Below are 15,255 nucleotides of genomic sequence, written 5' to 3' on the forward strand. Positions count from 1 at the left end.
AAAATTATTCTAATCATCAAAGGCCGTCAAAATTAAGGGACCAAAATGACTGATTTTGTAATAGGAAGACCAATAATTTAAAATGTTCGATCTAGGAGGATCAAAAGTGCATTTAAACCTATATTTTAAAAAGTAAACTTAATCAATTCCTTAATTTCAAAAGAAATATAATATTTAAAAAATAGATTAAAAATTAATATTATAAAAAAAACTAATATATTATATTTCAACATAAACAACCATAAAAATTGAATAATGATAAAGGGAAATAATATATTTCAACAAAATCATAAAGCAACAATTTATTTTTGTTAATTTAATAGGAGAGGAAGGTAGTAAATTTTAGGACTACAATAAACAGAGAACCAATTTTAGTAGATTTCAAGACTATAGAGATGACAAGAGGCCTACTATTTTTATGTAACCTACTATTTTTATGGTTCCAACTTTACCATGTCTAACAAAACTTGCACACAAGACCTTTCTTGTGATTTATTCCCTCCGAGACCTCGTCTTGCTTTAGGCCTCAATTTATCTTGGTTCACCCCACAACTTTCGATTCTCATGTAGAAGAATTACATCAGAGTAGTTTGACAAAGTGAAAGATATACTTGTGCGCAACTTTCGGTGCTCATGCAGAAGAATTACACCAGATAAGTTTGTCAAAGTGAAAGATATGCTTCCGCACGCGGAACACATGGATGCAGTAGAGGAATGCAGCTAATGTGACAGCCAGAAATGATAATAAACTCAACTTCCAGAACTCCTGGACACACATATAGATAACAGAATCAGTACATTTGTGATTCTTTGTATGTGTAAGCCAAGAATAGAGAAAATATATATATTTGGATAGTTTTTAAACACACCTTTGGATCAGATATTATGATTCCCATAACATAGGCTAATAAGTCCATAAAGGACTGAAGTGAATTCTGAACCCCTCCAACGATTAAACGATCCGATTCAGGAACAAGGTTCTATTCCAAGAAAATTGAAATGAAAATAATCAGGCCAAGATGATTAAGAAGAAAAGGAACTTTGATTCATCATAAACATTCAAAAGATAGATTTCAAATTTGAAACAATATGGAAAAATACGAGCCGTTATTTCTTGCCTGCATCTGTTCAAGTACAGATAAGTCAAACATCCACAATCCAAGCCGAGATATAGCGACACTTCCCATCAAAATATACGACGATAACATCCCAGTTTGGATCCAAATTGCAGCTAAACAAGGTAGTAGACAAGTCCACTGCATCCAAATAATATGTAACCATGTAAATATCATTATATTTTGCACAATTGTTCACAATGAAAAGTTTTAAATATCAAAAACTTCGATGTTGCAGCACGGATCAGTGTCGCAGACCATTTTGTAAAAGTGTGCTTAACGTGTCACTTTGTGAGTATGTACCTGAGACCAGATAGACCAAAGTCCAGTTCGAATAGCCGATATATGATGCTGTAGAACAGGATATAAAACTGTTGCAGCTATTCCAATTACAGCGCTTATTCCTCGCGCTATTCCGATAACATATGCAGGTATACCTTCCCATTCTAAAGTGGCTGTCATCAAAGTTCCAAAGCTGAGTACAGTGAAAAACAGCAAAGCCAGAGCTAGTCCAGGAAAGACAACTTCTTGCCGTAAATAAACTCTCCAAGCATCAACATAAGAGATTTTCGAAATCCACTCAGAAAAATTTTTCCTGCTTTTTCCATCTACCAATTCCGAGCTATCACTGGTATCAATAAGCAAACTATCTCCCTCAGAATTCGAATTAGTCCTTTCTAGATCACTTTGCAAGAGCCTTTCCGTTCTCCTTTGGCTACTTTGACGCAAAGCCGGAATCCCAATATACACAGATGTAAAAAGCCAATACTCCACCCAAACAGAAACACTATTCCAAAGTGCTAGTGTTATAGCAGATGCTTTTAGTGATACAAAGCTTATTATGAAACCAGTTATAACAGGTGCAAGTAACTTGCAGGTTAGATCGATGCGTCTCGTAACTGAATTCATCTTTGTCAGTAACTCTGGCGGTTGACCTTCGGAAATAACCAACAACCTGCAACAAAAAATAAACATAATTTTCATACAATAATTTTCCTTAAAGCATGGTATTAATCACTTTTCTCAAAAAGTTAAAGAATGTTACCATTCTCTTTCTATCAGGATAGTACCAGAAAGAGTTGAAAGTACTCCAATGCCACCACAGATATTGATTATCACCACCAGTAGTAAGAAAACTGGGAAATTTGTTAACTTCAAAGATGAGAAGACAAGCAAGGAAACTACAGCGGCACCAGCAATAATAAACGATAGATTTTGCGTCACCAACCATAATTTCAAAACCTGCCAATAAAAAATGAAGTTCATAAACAACAACTAACAAGGAATTATTTTAAGCAAACTGAAACTAAACTATCTTCAAATTTTGTCCATATCTCGTTGTTTAAGTAGAGTAAAAGAAAAGAAGCTTAAGCATATGTTATGATTAACATAAAGGGTGAAATATTGATACATATACTTTTGACAAGAAAAGTACAATATGAAAGATCTCAAGTATGTTTTTAGATTCATGGATGTATCAATCAGACATAATTGATTTCAGATATTCATTCACTCTATTTGAAGAACTTTCTATCCCTTTGAAGTACACAAGTGAAAGATAATTGGTTCAAGACCTTAAAAAGAGGTCTTCAACCGCAATTTCGGCCGCAACATCAAAACTTTGAATGTCTATGCAACCACAACGTGACCTTAAGTACCAGGGTGTGAAAGGCAGGCTACCGCACATGATCTGAAATTTGTTCCAGTTAAGTTAAATCGTATTTAAATAGGATCTTATAAAATGTTGTCACTGCTAAACTCTGCTTAAATAGAGTCTCTATTTGTTTTATCATGATTAATCTGTAACTAATCTACACTGAACTTCTAAAAACTTGCGAGTATATTTGGAATCACACGCACCTTGTGATAAGTTAACTTATCAACCCATTTTCCAATTATGGGACCAAACAAAGCAATGGAAGCAGATTCAACAGCACCATATATTGCTGCATACAGCAACGAGTCTGGCCAAATACTTATCATATATAAACCAACAGAGAATTCCCACATTCTGCAAACAAACAAACAAACAGTGATCACAAAAATCTCAATCAATTATTTTATTGAGTCATAGTTACAACAAGCAAATTAGATAATTTATAATTTGTTCCAGGACAAAAAGAATGATTATAAAAAACAGAAAAAGGGGAAAAGGTTAAAACTTTATGGCAGTGAAATCAAAAGGAAAATAGGAATCAAATTGAATAATACTATAAAAAGTGGTGAAAGAAGAACCTGGAACCCCATCTAGCTAAAAAGTGGCCAACGTATAAGTAAGAGATCAAAGAAGAAGAAGAGTGAAATTCTGGTTCTTGAGATAGAATACTCTCTCTCAAAGCTTCTCTTTCATCCATGATCAATTCAAGAATTTAAGACTCTTTTTTTCATTAATTTTTTACTGTTATTTAGTATCAGAATTCACAACGGTTATCATATACGATTATAAGTTTATCAACATGCTACATGCAATTTATGTTATTCATGTGTTAATGTCAAAAGAGTTTGACATAGTAATCTTAAATGATGTATAGTTTAAATTATGGTTTAAATAATTGTAAAATAGTTATTAATATCATCAAAGTCAATTATTATTATCTTTTTCTTTTTATAAAAAACTTAACACTTTTTTAAAATTATTAAAAAATATTAATTAAATGAGCATTATTATTTTTATTATTATAGTTATTAAGACGGACTCGGTTGTATCTTGGTCAAATTTTTTAAATTATATATTTATTTTCAAAATTTTGCAGATATTTAACGTTTTACAATTTTAAGTTTTAAAAAGTACCCAACCCTTGGGAGATGGATTTTTTTTTACTTTTATGAAACTATGGCTTTATTTAAAAAAATTAACTTTTATTCAAACTTCCTTCAAAATAGTGTATTATTTAAAAAAATTAATTTTTATTTAAATTTTTTTTAAAATAATGCAATTGAATGATTATGATGCATAAAAAATAGGGATTAATTATTATACACTGTCAATATTTTATATTATTGATTCATCATCATCACCTATTTATATTATTTTATAGATTTTTAAAATAAAAGTTAAATTTATTTTAATATCCAACGTCTATGATTAATTGACGGTGTAAAATTTTTTTATAATATCCATGTATTTCAATTAAATTTTAAAAAATATTAAAATTAAATAAATTTAAAGTATTCGGTGGTTTGAAAATGATAGTTTACTCAAAACTATTAAATAAAAGTTTCTCTGACTAATCGATGGAATCTTATATGTGTTGTGTTTGTTGCCACTTAAGCCAAATATGGAGGGACCGTTTAACAATTGAATAATGCCAATTGCTAACATGTTTCATAAAGTTGACACTTTTGTTTTCTCACAATATTTTTGAGATAATTTGAAATGACTAGAAATAATTATTTGTTTTTTTTTATAAATTTTTTTTTTTTTGCATATCCTTAATTTAAATAATCATACTTTTATTTTAAGGATGTTACTAGTAGTATCATTTTTCATTCACTAAACGTCATTAAAAAATGTGTAGCTTTCCACAACTATAAACAGCTTACCATATCATATTCTTACCCAAAAAAAAGAGCTTACCATTAACATGAAGGCGAAGTTTTAAAATTAATATATCTTAGATAATAAAGTTGAAGTTTGCCATCGACTGACTCATGGAACAATAGATTATGTTTGCAGAAAGCTTCATTTGTTTTATCATATTTTTATTGGCCAAGATTACACTGGAGAAGTTTTATATTGAACTAGTTAGTGATGGCAATGTCTGGATTAAAATATTATCTTAGAAAAATGATGATCTCATCACTAATAAGACGTTTGGATATTTAAAAAAAATATTAGAAGTTTGATAAGGACTTAGTATATGAAGATAAATAATTGATTACGAATGGTAAACTTGCTCTTTGCACTAAAATTTTAGAAAGTTTTATTTTGTTTCGATTAACATGATGTAATGTTCCGCATTATATAATGAAGGTAACGAGATTTTCTAGTGTGATGTTGGGATTATAAGATTAGCACTTCGACATTTAAGTCAGTGAAGTATTTGAGAATCAATTTAATGTGAAAGTAAAAAATGATATATACTACTAGTTTGTATGGAGCTTATATAAGATGAGTGGTTAAATTACTTTCATTTAACCTGTCACATTGTGTTAATCGTCATAAGATTTGATCTGGCGGTGGAAGATAGGTTAAAGGTCGACATTCATGATCTGACGGTGTGATGATTTTTTTTTCTTTTAAGCTTTGGTAGCTTCTACTTTTGATGGTTTCTTACCATAGTCTGAACACAATGTTCAAAGTCTGACTCGGAAATTACATTTGACTTCTGAAGGACCTTATAAGATTCTGAACCAAAATTTAACTTGGATGATCAGAGTTGACATTAGTTAAATATGTAAATATAGAAGCAGAAAAATAAAAACAACAACACAAAGTTTATCTGAGTTCCTCTCACAATTTGAGAGTAATTCAATCTTTTTGTGTTTCCAAGGAACTTCTACTATAACCAAATCTAATTACAACTGTTAAAGCACTCAAACAAAAGACTTCTTTGCTTACACATATAAGTATAAGACTTCCTTTTTCAAATAAACAAATTTGAGATTTCTTTACTCAAGTTTGAGACTTCATTTCACTATTACACAACAAAGAGTTAATATTCTAAAAATATTGAAACGTGATTAACCATTTCATGAAATTGTCATGTTAAATTTCTGTTAACAAAAATCAATATAACATTTATGTATTTTGTGTATGTAATAACAAATAATTATATATTTATCTAGCTTTTGATTTTAAAATAAAAATATATAATCCAGATTTCAAATTTCAAAAAACTCCTAAACATTATTGTATCTTGCATTTAAAAATTAATTTGTGATATCAAGAAAGAATCTGGAGTTTGAACTTCAGACAAACATCATGAGAGACATTGAGCGTGCCCAAAATCCATACTATTTTTTAACATTAGTTTTAATGCATTTCAGAGTTGTGTATTTGAGACACATCCGGATTTTAAAATCTGAAATCTAAAAATATTTTTGAAATTTCGGCAGAGTCTAATGAACTATCCCCTTAATTTATCTCTCTAGTTGTGTATGAAAGGATGATTGAGTCCTGCTTCCCAAGAAATAAAAGAGATGAGAAGGGATATAAATGAGAAGGAAAATGAACAAGTAAACCATTGTATACAACAGTAAATTATCAGTAAGGACTTGTTATGAAAAAATTACTTGTCATATATAGTATGCATTCACCAATAGAGGTAGGCATTCGACATCTTTATCCCCTTTATTTAGCACTGCCATGTTTCCACTATTGTTGCTCATACATGACAACAGTACTCATAAAAAGAGAGTGTATAAATGAACAAAGGTAATGCTAGAAACTGCACACTAAAATGATTTTGCTACACTGGACATGATGAACTACAACAAGTGGGTAAATCATCACAAAACCCTATACTACAGAGTTACAAAATTGGATATTCATGACAAATACAACTAACTATACACAAGCTTATATGAACGGTATACATGAGGGTATTTGTTGATTGATTGATCTGGACTAGTACAGCGCTTGCATGCTGAGACTTATCTGTCTCAAGTGAAGTGAATTCACCTCAGAAAACGGATCCACGTTGATGCTAATTTGCATGCTAGGACCAAGTTTCATGCATAAATATGTGAACAGAATCGAGGAGGATATATTTGGAGTCATGTAAGAACTAGAATGACTTCATGGCTATTTCGTATTCATTACATGGGAGAATGACTTTTTAGACCTGGTTCAAAGATGGCATCAAAAATATCCACCAGCTGAGAACACTTTCCAGACAGAGTAAATTCAAGAATCACTCCAACTATCCGCATCATCATCTTCATCACTTCCAGCCAAAGCCTATTTCAACAATCAAGGTTACTTGACCCTCAAGAAAAAGGATATGGCAATAGTTAACAATAAAGTAAACAGGTTAAGAGGGAGAACCTGGCGAATTGAATTAGCTTTCTCCAAGATGGCAGCAAGCTTCATATTTGTTTTTGGACCTTGAATGCTAGGTCGTTTAGCAACAGCAGGTTTCAAGTTGAAGGACTGAGAGCCAAAAAGTAATTTTAAATACAAGATTTCTTTGAAAATTAAAAAAAAAGGGTAAAATCAGTATAAAGAAACAAGTTGCAAGCTCGGACCTTTGTTCTTATCTGTTCTAACCAAGAATCTCTTTCATCTACCTTTGGTGCAATTTGAGGCATAACCCGTTCAGTAGCCCTTCTAAGCTGCAGTTGTTCAAAGGCAAAGTGTTATTCAACAGTTAAGACCTCAAAAAGTGATTCGAGTCATAAAAGAAGTAGAAACTGACTCACCTTGCTTTTGTCATGAGCAGCAACAGCATCAATTAGAGGATTTCGAGGACGAGGAATCTTATGCCTTGGTTTTACATTTGTTCTTTCACTCTCAAAATCTGATGTTTGAGCAGATGGACCCAAGGAAGACATTTCCCCCTCAAAGGGCTGGAAACTCTGATTTCTTTCCATGTTTGGTGGCAACATGAGTGAAATACCCAATCGTCCCTGTTCCCCTTCTACATTACTTACAGAATGATTAGGTGTTTTTACTTCCAAATTAGTCTCCCTCAGTAAATGACTTGGAGGTTGAGTTAGTTTTTCTTGCGGAGAGATGGAACCGTGTTCAGAAACAGCAGATTCAGCTGATAGTACAGGAGGGCCTGGGTTAAAATTTGGTACCGTTTCTTCTTCAGAAATGACAATGTGACTGTCCATAGATATAACATTACTCATAGGCTGCGGAAATGTCGTATCATCTGAACTTGTCTCAGTCATTAATTGACTAGGAGATTCACCAACGTTTTCTATAGGAGAGATGGAATCATGTCCTGAGTTAGCACATTCGACGGGTGGTATTGGAAGGAATGGGTTTGAATTATGTACCAATTCTCCATCAGAAGCAATAACATGACTGTTTGGAGGCCCGTCTCTACACACTACATTATGCATAGGCTGCTCAAGTGTTTTATCATCTGCACTAGTCTCTGTCATTACTTGAGTTGGATGTTGAAATGGTTCCACTTGGGGAGATGTGGAATCACATCCAGATGCAGTAGCCGGTAGTACTGGTGCGTAAGGGTTTGAAGGCTGTACTATTTCTCCATCAGAAGCAACAAAGTAACCAAGTGGTGGATGCATGCTCGTAGGTACCATGGGTAGCGTTAATAAGGGGTTCTGAATCTGGTTCCTGTCCAGCACTAGGTAATTATACTGACCATTTGTTTCATTAACCACAATAGGAAACTGAAAAGGTAAAGCAACTGGATGACCTGAAACACCTACGGCAGAAGAATGTTGGGGCTTATCACTTTCCAAAGCCATGATTGGCAAAAATGGATTCTGATGAAATAGGGTATCTCCATCAGAATCTGTAAAACCAAATTGAGACTTTGTATCTGGCATAACTGGCTGCATTGGTTGAACTGAAGCCGGATGAACTTCTAACTCCTCTCTGTGTGAATCTAGGGAAGCATGTGGAACTTTGCCCATTCTCCATTGCATGGGAGGTAGAGGAGGCATAGGTGGCATCTCATCAAGTTTGTTTTCAGTTTCCTTAGGAAAGAGATCAGGGAGAAGAGGCTTCAATGGATCTGTGACATATTGTGTAGGGTTAATTTCCATGCCAGATGACTGTGGTGAAGAATAAAATGATGGTGATTCATCTGCAGGGGCTTCTGAGACAGATTCAGATGTAGCATGAGTGTCTTCTTGTTTCAATTGATTTATATGCATCTGCTGAGATTGAGATTTCTCAAAGGAAAAGTTTTCCTCATATTTGAGCGAGAACTCTCCATTCTGTTCATCAAGTTGAGATTGTAAGTGTGGCTCTAAATAAGTTTCAGACTCCAACTTGTTATCAGGTATAGATGAAAAACCATTTCTGTCATTCTGGCCATAACTAGTAGATTCTGACTGCTGGGTGTCAAACCCAGAAAATCCAGGCACCATTTTCGCATCATCCTGGAAAACACTCTGTATGATTTTCTTCCTAGGAGGTGACTTTTCAATATTATTTTCCAAATCTTGAGGATCACAATGCACCAATTTGTTAAGGTTCATTTGTACATCTGAAGAAACAAGTTCTGGATGACCCGCTACCATCTGTCCTTCTAGTGCTGTCAAAGATTCTCTAGCAACTGCCTCATGGTCTTCTGTCTCTTTCTCATTTGGATCTGAAAAAGCAGAAACAGATTCTTCTATTTTTATGAGATTACTCATTGGAGAAAACATGATATTAGACGTTGTATCTGACAATGGTGCCAATTGACTCTTGCTCGTCTCTGTATTTGAGTCCATGGAAATTTGAGTCAATCCCACTTCATTGGATTCCATCGGATAAGAGTCTGAAGAAGCGTGGACTAGTTCTTGCGAATTCGAAAGGCTTCTTGATGGAGAACAAATCATACTTGAAGCTGGACAAGTAATGATACCCACATCATTTTGAGCATTATCAACAGAAGGAACGGGTTGAGCTTTTGACTCAACAATTTCAGTGATCGCACTATTTACCATCACATGATTATAAGATGGATTTTCTATTTGACCATCACCTTCAACAGGATCAACACTGCTGCTGAATCCATTTATTTCATTGCCATGCACCATTTTAGGTATGTTTACATCATTTGATTGAAGATCAGAAAACGGAACTTCAACTTCTGTTGAGCCCAGTCCATCCTGTGGATTATTGTGAGATATACCAGAAGATAGCTCGCCATTAAGGAAACTCACTGGAGGAACCTTCACAACAGTTGGATTAAGTTGGCATGCAATATCAATACAATCCTCATCTTTTGAGTCTAGGCGGTCAAGCACCACATTAAGACCTGAATTCAAGTCTAATTCTTTGATGGATGGACAAAGGGAACCTTCTTGTGAATCATTACAAAGGGAATCATCAACCAAGTTGTCTGATGAAATTTTGTCAGAAGAGTACACGGGGCACGTATCATCTTCTATAAGGGAGGGAGAAGAAGGTTTGGAAGCAACAGGTTCAACAAGATCTGATCTGTCTGCACCATTGCCTAATCTTGTATTAAGCTCAATATTGTCAGAAACGCTATCATCTGACTGAGTCACTGCAGGTAGCATCACTGGTTTGGTAGGCTCAAGATAAGAACACAACATCTTTTCTGAAGTCATCGGCTCAGAATTTGTTTGCCGAGAGTCAGAAACCCCTTCTTCATGAACATGGGCATCATCACGCATGACAGGCTTTCTATTATCTGCATTTTGAAACTCAACAATTTCGGGAAGCTGGTTGGATGGCATGCCTTCAATCTCTGCTTCATGATATTTAGTAGTTGAGAATAAAATAGGTTCTGATTTTACATTTTCAACCACAGTGCTCAATGAATTAGAGTGAAGGAAATAAGATTTACCTTTCATGGAAGAACTATTTACATCTGACGTAAAGGAGTTTCCAGTAGATTGAGAATCTGAAAAGTGAGCTTGCAGTTCCACATGCTCGTCTCCATCTCCTCTGAATGAGCTATTATTGTCTGATGTTGAGGAGGTTCCAGTTGAGTGAGAATCTGATAACCGAGTTTTCACTTCAATATCTTCCTCAGCTGTCTCTTGTTTGAATGAGCTAATGTCATCAGATGTTGAAGAGCCTCCAAATGATTGGGAATCTGAAAATCGAGCTTGTAGTTGACGTTCTTTATTATTGGTATTTGTTGCCTTTTTAAGATTCAAGAAGCTTTTCTTAGGTTTATACTCATCGTCTGTTTCCAATTCTGACTCCATGGTAGTTAAAGCATCCATGTAGTTGTCAACCTCACTGGTCACATCATCAGAATTGTACCTAACTAAGCTGCCTTCTATTTTCTTTTGTTCATTGATTGCCAATTCTCTTTCATCAGACACCTTGACATCATTAAAAGACATTTCATCCCTTACACCCACTGAGATTTGTTCTTTCACCATCACAAGATCTCCATTTGCCTCACCAACCTCTTCTGGAAATTGGTTAAGTTCAAACTCCTGCTCATAAGGGGGTGAACAAGAGTTTTCATCTCCAATCGACTTTTTAATGCTACTGATTTCAAGACTTTTAATCCCTGCTTCGCTAGAATCATCTGGTGCCGGTTTCACGGGCAGCGGAAAGATTGAAGTTTCATAAATCATTTTCGGATCAGGCGAGGGAGTTTCTAGAAATTTCTCCATGTAACTTTTTCCAGATTTTGCTTCAACAGCAGGTCCATTCAATTGTCTTTTCTTCAGCTTCACTAGGCGAGCTGGATTACTATAACCATTCTCAATACGTTCCTCAAGAAGCAGCTGATGTAATCTGCAAAGATGGAAATAAATTTGAGACACCAGTCAACAACTTAAAGACCTAACCAGTTGAATACCAATGTACCACAACAAAATGATTGGACTTACTTTGAATGTGTTGGTACAGCATTAGGAGCTTCAACGTCCCTTAGACGTGCTCCTTTCTTCTGCTGGAAATGAAACATAATTATATAATCGAGTTTGCAAAAGTATACAATTTTCCATTGCATAGAGTTCTTTATTGCAACCCTAGAATAATTAAGAAGAAAAAACAGCACCAAACACTTATCTGCTTATAGCACATATGGTCATATATGTATGTATCAAAGGCACCGCCATTTATATGGACTTCATAATTCACATCATTTGATTTCAAATTTTCAATTATAATTTACAAACTTACAGCAAGATCCCAGCCAACATCACACAGCATAAAGCTCATTAGGATCACACGTTTGCAACCATTCTCCCATAAGAGACTTTTCAATAAATGGTAGAATAAGAAAATTTGTACCTTCACTTTACGAATTCTTCTTTCCCTGTGGACTTGTACTGTGGCTCTTACAGATGAAGCTGACTCCATTTTAAAGAATGATGGATCAGTATAACGCTTCAGACATGCCCCAGCCCCAGCCACATCAAACCTTTAAATAAGCCAAAAGCCAAAAGCCAAAAAGAAAATTTTTCAAACATCTATCACAGAATAATAATGTTTCATTTATGTTGAAATCATATATATCTGATAAATAAGACCACCATACTTATCCAGAAGGAACAGTCTTGGGGGACCGCGGCATTCTTCATAGGAATCCATTATCAATCGAGGTAGGTTTCCACCGGCAACAAGGTTTTGTTCAGACTGAAGATTGGGATGCCAATCAATCCCTTCATTGCAATAAGAAAGATTATTTAAGTTAGAAAAGTCACCATTACATCTAAAGGTTACAGCTTAAACCAAAATACCATCATTTTAAAGATAAACAGTATTCAAATCATGACGGCAAGCACCAATAACATACAGTGTAACTAAGCATGAGAAATCTAACCTCCATTAGTAAAAAATGATGAATGGTGAGTTTGAGAGAAAAAGGCCTTTTCAAGTGAAGGAACTTCAGCCTCAAGCTGTTTAACACGAGCTGTAAGACTGTGGCCTCTTGCAGCGGTAGCCATTACTTCTTCATGTAAATCATGGAAGATCTCAGCAGCAAACCTAACCAAAAAGAGAAGATAAATGCATGGAATTTGATAAACCCTCTAAAATAAAAAAAAAGGTTAAGAGAAAGAAAAGTAGGATAGAAGAGATTCAGAGAAGAAACTGTTATTAATCTCCTCCAAGAGAGAATTTTTTTCTCCAAATGTAAAACAGTTATTACTAAATTCAAAGAATGCCTTTTCCACCTATACGATCATATCTATATAATGGGCCTCGTAAGCCGTAACTACTCTAACCATCCCCTCACTAACCCAAATACCAAGTATCCAGTTATCACTCTATAATGCATCCTAATTGGTCCCTAAGTCTCCTAGAGTAAGCAAGCCTTCAAATACTGAATCTTCTTGGTTCCTAACAGTACTTAACAGCACCTGATGACGGTAAAAAAAAATCTAATTTAAAAAGGCAAAACTCAAGGTCAGGTTAAAATTGTCACCGCTAAAAATGTAAGGAAACAACTTTGGTGGAACTCTGACAATTAGAACTAACTTCTTAGTAAGAAACTATCACAACTCCGGCAAGATACATACATTTTCCGCTCAGAATTACTTAAACTGAATTCACTAGATTAAGCCACAAAGGGTTTGCTCAGATGATTATTAAAGAAGCTGTCCATAAAAGATCCTAAGCTTAAGCCTTTATAGCCTCAAACAAACCCCATTACAAAAATCACATTAACCAATGTAATGTAATTATGTAATATTATCCAATCATATAATGGTCCACTGAATTGCATTATCTCCTTATCTGATTCCTAAAAACTCAAACAAAAACACTTTTCCAACAGCCTACTTTTCAAATTTGATGAAAGCATGACCTAAACCTATCAGAAACTATGATGTTTCATCATTTAAATTCAAGTCAATGATCAGTCAACCACGTCCAAACCAACCCAATCTGCACACTACAACCACTCATTTTCTTCATTCAACTGGTTTTATCCCATCAAAACTCTACACATACAAAGTCCAACAATTCAATAAAAAGAAAAAAAATCAAAATCCATAATCAAATCATAACAAAATTAACAATCATCAACCAAATTTAGCATCTATATATTCCACTAATTCACAATTCAACCGAACAGTTACTAAATCCAGCAACAGAATAAAATTAACTCCAATAATCACAAAATCTCGCCTAATTAAACTTACTCAAGTAAAAATCATTCTTCCTTTCAAAATTCTGTACTAATTCAGAATCGATAAAATCAAAGAACAAATTAGAAATGAAACTAACTCAGCGAGGTCGCCGAGCTGGCGCAATAGTCCAACGAGACCAGCCATGGCGACGGCTTCGAGAAGAGCTTCGGGATCATCTTTGTCAGCGGCGCGGTACAGCTCGGGATCCGCCAAGCTGTACTCGTTCCGTATAAGGTACTTCGAGAGCGGCATTTTTCTTCTTCTGGAACGAATTCAGCTATTCACAGATGCTAGATTTTGTGATAGTACTTCGATCTTCTTCGTTCTTCCGGCGAGTTTGGCTCCTCCGTGTTCCACCATGGAAGAGAGAGAAAGAAAATGTATAAATGTACAGAGAGAGAGAGAGTTATTGTTTTAATTAATTATTATTTTACTTTTTAGAAATGAAATGAATGAATATACGGTGGTCGCTGTGTGTGCGAGAGTCACATTCTGACAGACGTGAAGAGAGTGACGGATGCGGGACACGGATTCAAGTAAGGGTAATATCGGTAGATACTGTTTATTTTTTGAAGAAAATATTGAAAATTAAAAAATAAAAACTACTTTTCTTTTGCCTCTTAAATTATAGCAGTGGGAAATTTATCTCCTAGATTTTGTTAATAGGTAATTAAATCTTGTAATTTGAATAGTGCGTGGCGATATTAGTTTTTTATTCAATATGATGGACGATGCAATTGTTTCTTTAATAGATTGAAAAATGAAAGAAACATAAAAAAGTTATTCATCTGTATCTATAGGTGAATGAATAAACTTTAACTTTTTTTTAAACGTTATTAAATTTATTTTTGTTTTTATAAAATAATTTTTAGAATGTATTTATATAAAAAAAATTAAAAAATTTAAATGAATGTTTGATTTGAATAATTATTTTTAAAATATTATTTTAAATATTTTATTATTTTATTAAAAAAGTCAAATATTAAAATTTTAAAAAAAATTACTTAATTTTAAATATTTCAAATATTTTTTATAAAAATTATTTTTAAAATATAATTTTTTTTTTAAATTATAATTTTGATTATGTTTTTGAGATTAATTGAAATACACTGTCAGTGTAAAAGAGTTTTACACCATCACTTAATTATAGACGTTGGATATTAAAAGAAGTTTGACTTTTATTTTAAAAATCTATAAAGTAATACAAACGGGTAATGGTGATGAACCGATAGTGTAAAATTTTTTACACTGACAGTGTATAGTAATTAATCTCTATATTTTTATTATAAAATATCAAAATAAATTTTCAATTAAGAAAAACAAATATAAAAAAGAATATAATATTTTAAAAAATAAAATCTATTTTTAAAAATACAAAAAGAAATTATTTTTTAATTAAAACAATCAAACCCGAAAGTGTTGTGATTAAAGTTGTTGGAAC

At 33.6% G+C, this 15,255-nt stretch overlaps 2 protein-coding genes across 3 annotated transcripts; both read right to left on the reverse strand.

The window, feature by feature from the left end:
• Positions 1-253: 253 nt before the first annotated feature.
• LOC127110539 (solute carrier family 40 member 2) lies at positions 254-3,633 on the reverse strand. The gene is made up of 7 exons (XM_051046116.1): positions 3,351-3,633; positions 2,976-3,126; positions 2,161-2,357; positions 1,419-2,070; positions 1,119-1,256; positions 870-980; positions 254-766 (listed from the first exon to the last, which is right to left on the reverse strand). The coding sequence occupies exons 1-7, from the start codon at positions 3,467-3,469 to the stop codon at positions 632-634; spliced, it is 1,503 nt and encodes a 500-aa protein (XP_050902073.1). The 5' UTR covers positions 3,470-3,633; the 3' UTR covers positions 254-631.
• Positions 3,634-6,383: 2,750 nt separating this feature from the next.
• LOC127110550 (protein SCAR2) lies at positions 6,384-14,312 on the reverse strand. 2 transcript variants are annotated; one of them, XM_051046126.1, is made up of 10 exons: positions 13,912-14,312; positions 12,506-12,669; positions 12,221-12,344; positions 11,974-12,103; positions 11,568-11,626; positions 10,562-11,472; positions 7,479-10,462; positions 7,305-7,391; positions 7,105-7,209; positions 6,384-7,017 (listed from the first exon to the last, which is right to left on the reverse strand). In XM_051046126.1, the coding sequence occupies exons 1-10, from the start codon at positions 14,064-14,066 to the stop codon at positions 6,964-6,966; spliced, it is 4,773 nt and encodes a 1,590-aa protein (XP_050902083.1). In that variant the 5' UTR covers positions 14,067-14,312; the 3' UTR covers positions 6,384-6,963. The 2 variants fall into 2 exon arrangements, with proteins under 2 accessions (XP_050902083.1, XP_050902082.1); XM_051046125.1 differs by having other exon boundaries at positions 11,568-11,629.
• Between the last annotated feature and the right edge of the window lie 943 nt (positions 14,313-15,255).

The sequence above is a fragment of the Lathyrus oleraceus genome, unplaced genomic scaffold (assembly GCF_024323335.1).
Source record: "Lathyrus oleraceus cultivar Zhongwan6 unplaced genomic scaffold, CAAS_Psat_ZW6_1.0 chrUn0001, whole genome shotgun sequence".
In the NCBI taxonomy this organism is placed as follows: domain Eukaryota; kingdom Viridiplantae; phylum Streptophyta; class Magnoliopsida; order Fabales; family Fabaceae; genus Lathyrus; species Lathyrus oleraceus.

What these genes read in the sequence shown, in the direction of transcription:
- LOC127110539 (XM_051046116.1), bottom strand. Translation starts at nt 3,469, where the DNA reads ATGGATGAAAGAGAAGCTTTGAGAGAGAGTATTCTATCTCAAGAACCA. An exon ending in ATCCTGATAGAAAGAGAATG is followed by an intron (nt 2,071 to 2,160) that starts GTAACATTCTTT and finishes TTTTTGTTGCAG; the next exon opens with GTTGTTGGTTATTTCCGAAG. An exon ending in TTTGGTCTATCTGGTCTCAG is followed by an intron (nt 1,257 to 1,418) that starts GTACATACTCAC and finishes ATTTGGATGCAG; the next exon opens with TGGACTTGTCTACTACCTTG.
- LOC127110550 (XM_051046125.1), bottom strand. Translation starts at nt 14,066, where the DNA reads ATGCCGCTCTCGAAGTACCTTATACGGAACGAGTACAGCTTGGCGGAT. An exon ending in GCTGTACCAACACATTCAAA is followed by an intron (nt 11,473 to 11,567) that starts GTAAGTCCAATC and finishes CCATCTTTGCAG; the next exon opens with ATTACATCAGCTGCTTCTTG. An exon ending in CTGCTCATGACAAAAGCAAG is followed by an intron (nt 7,392 to 7,478) that starts GTGAGTCAGTTT and finishes GAACAACTGCAG; the next exon opens with CTTAGAAGGGCTACTGAACG.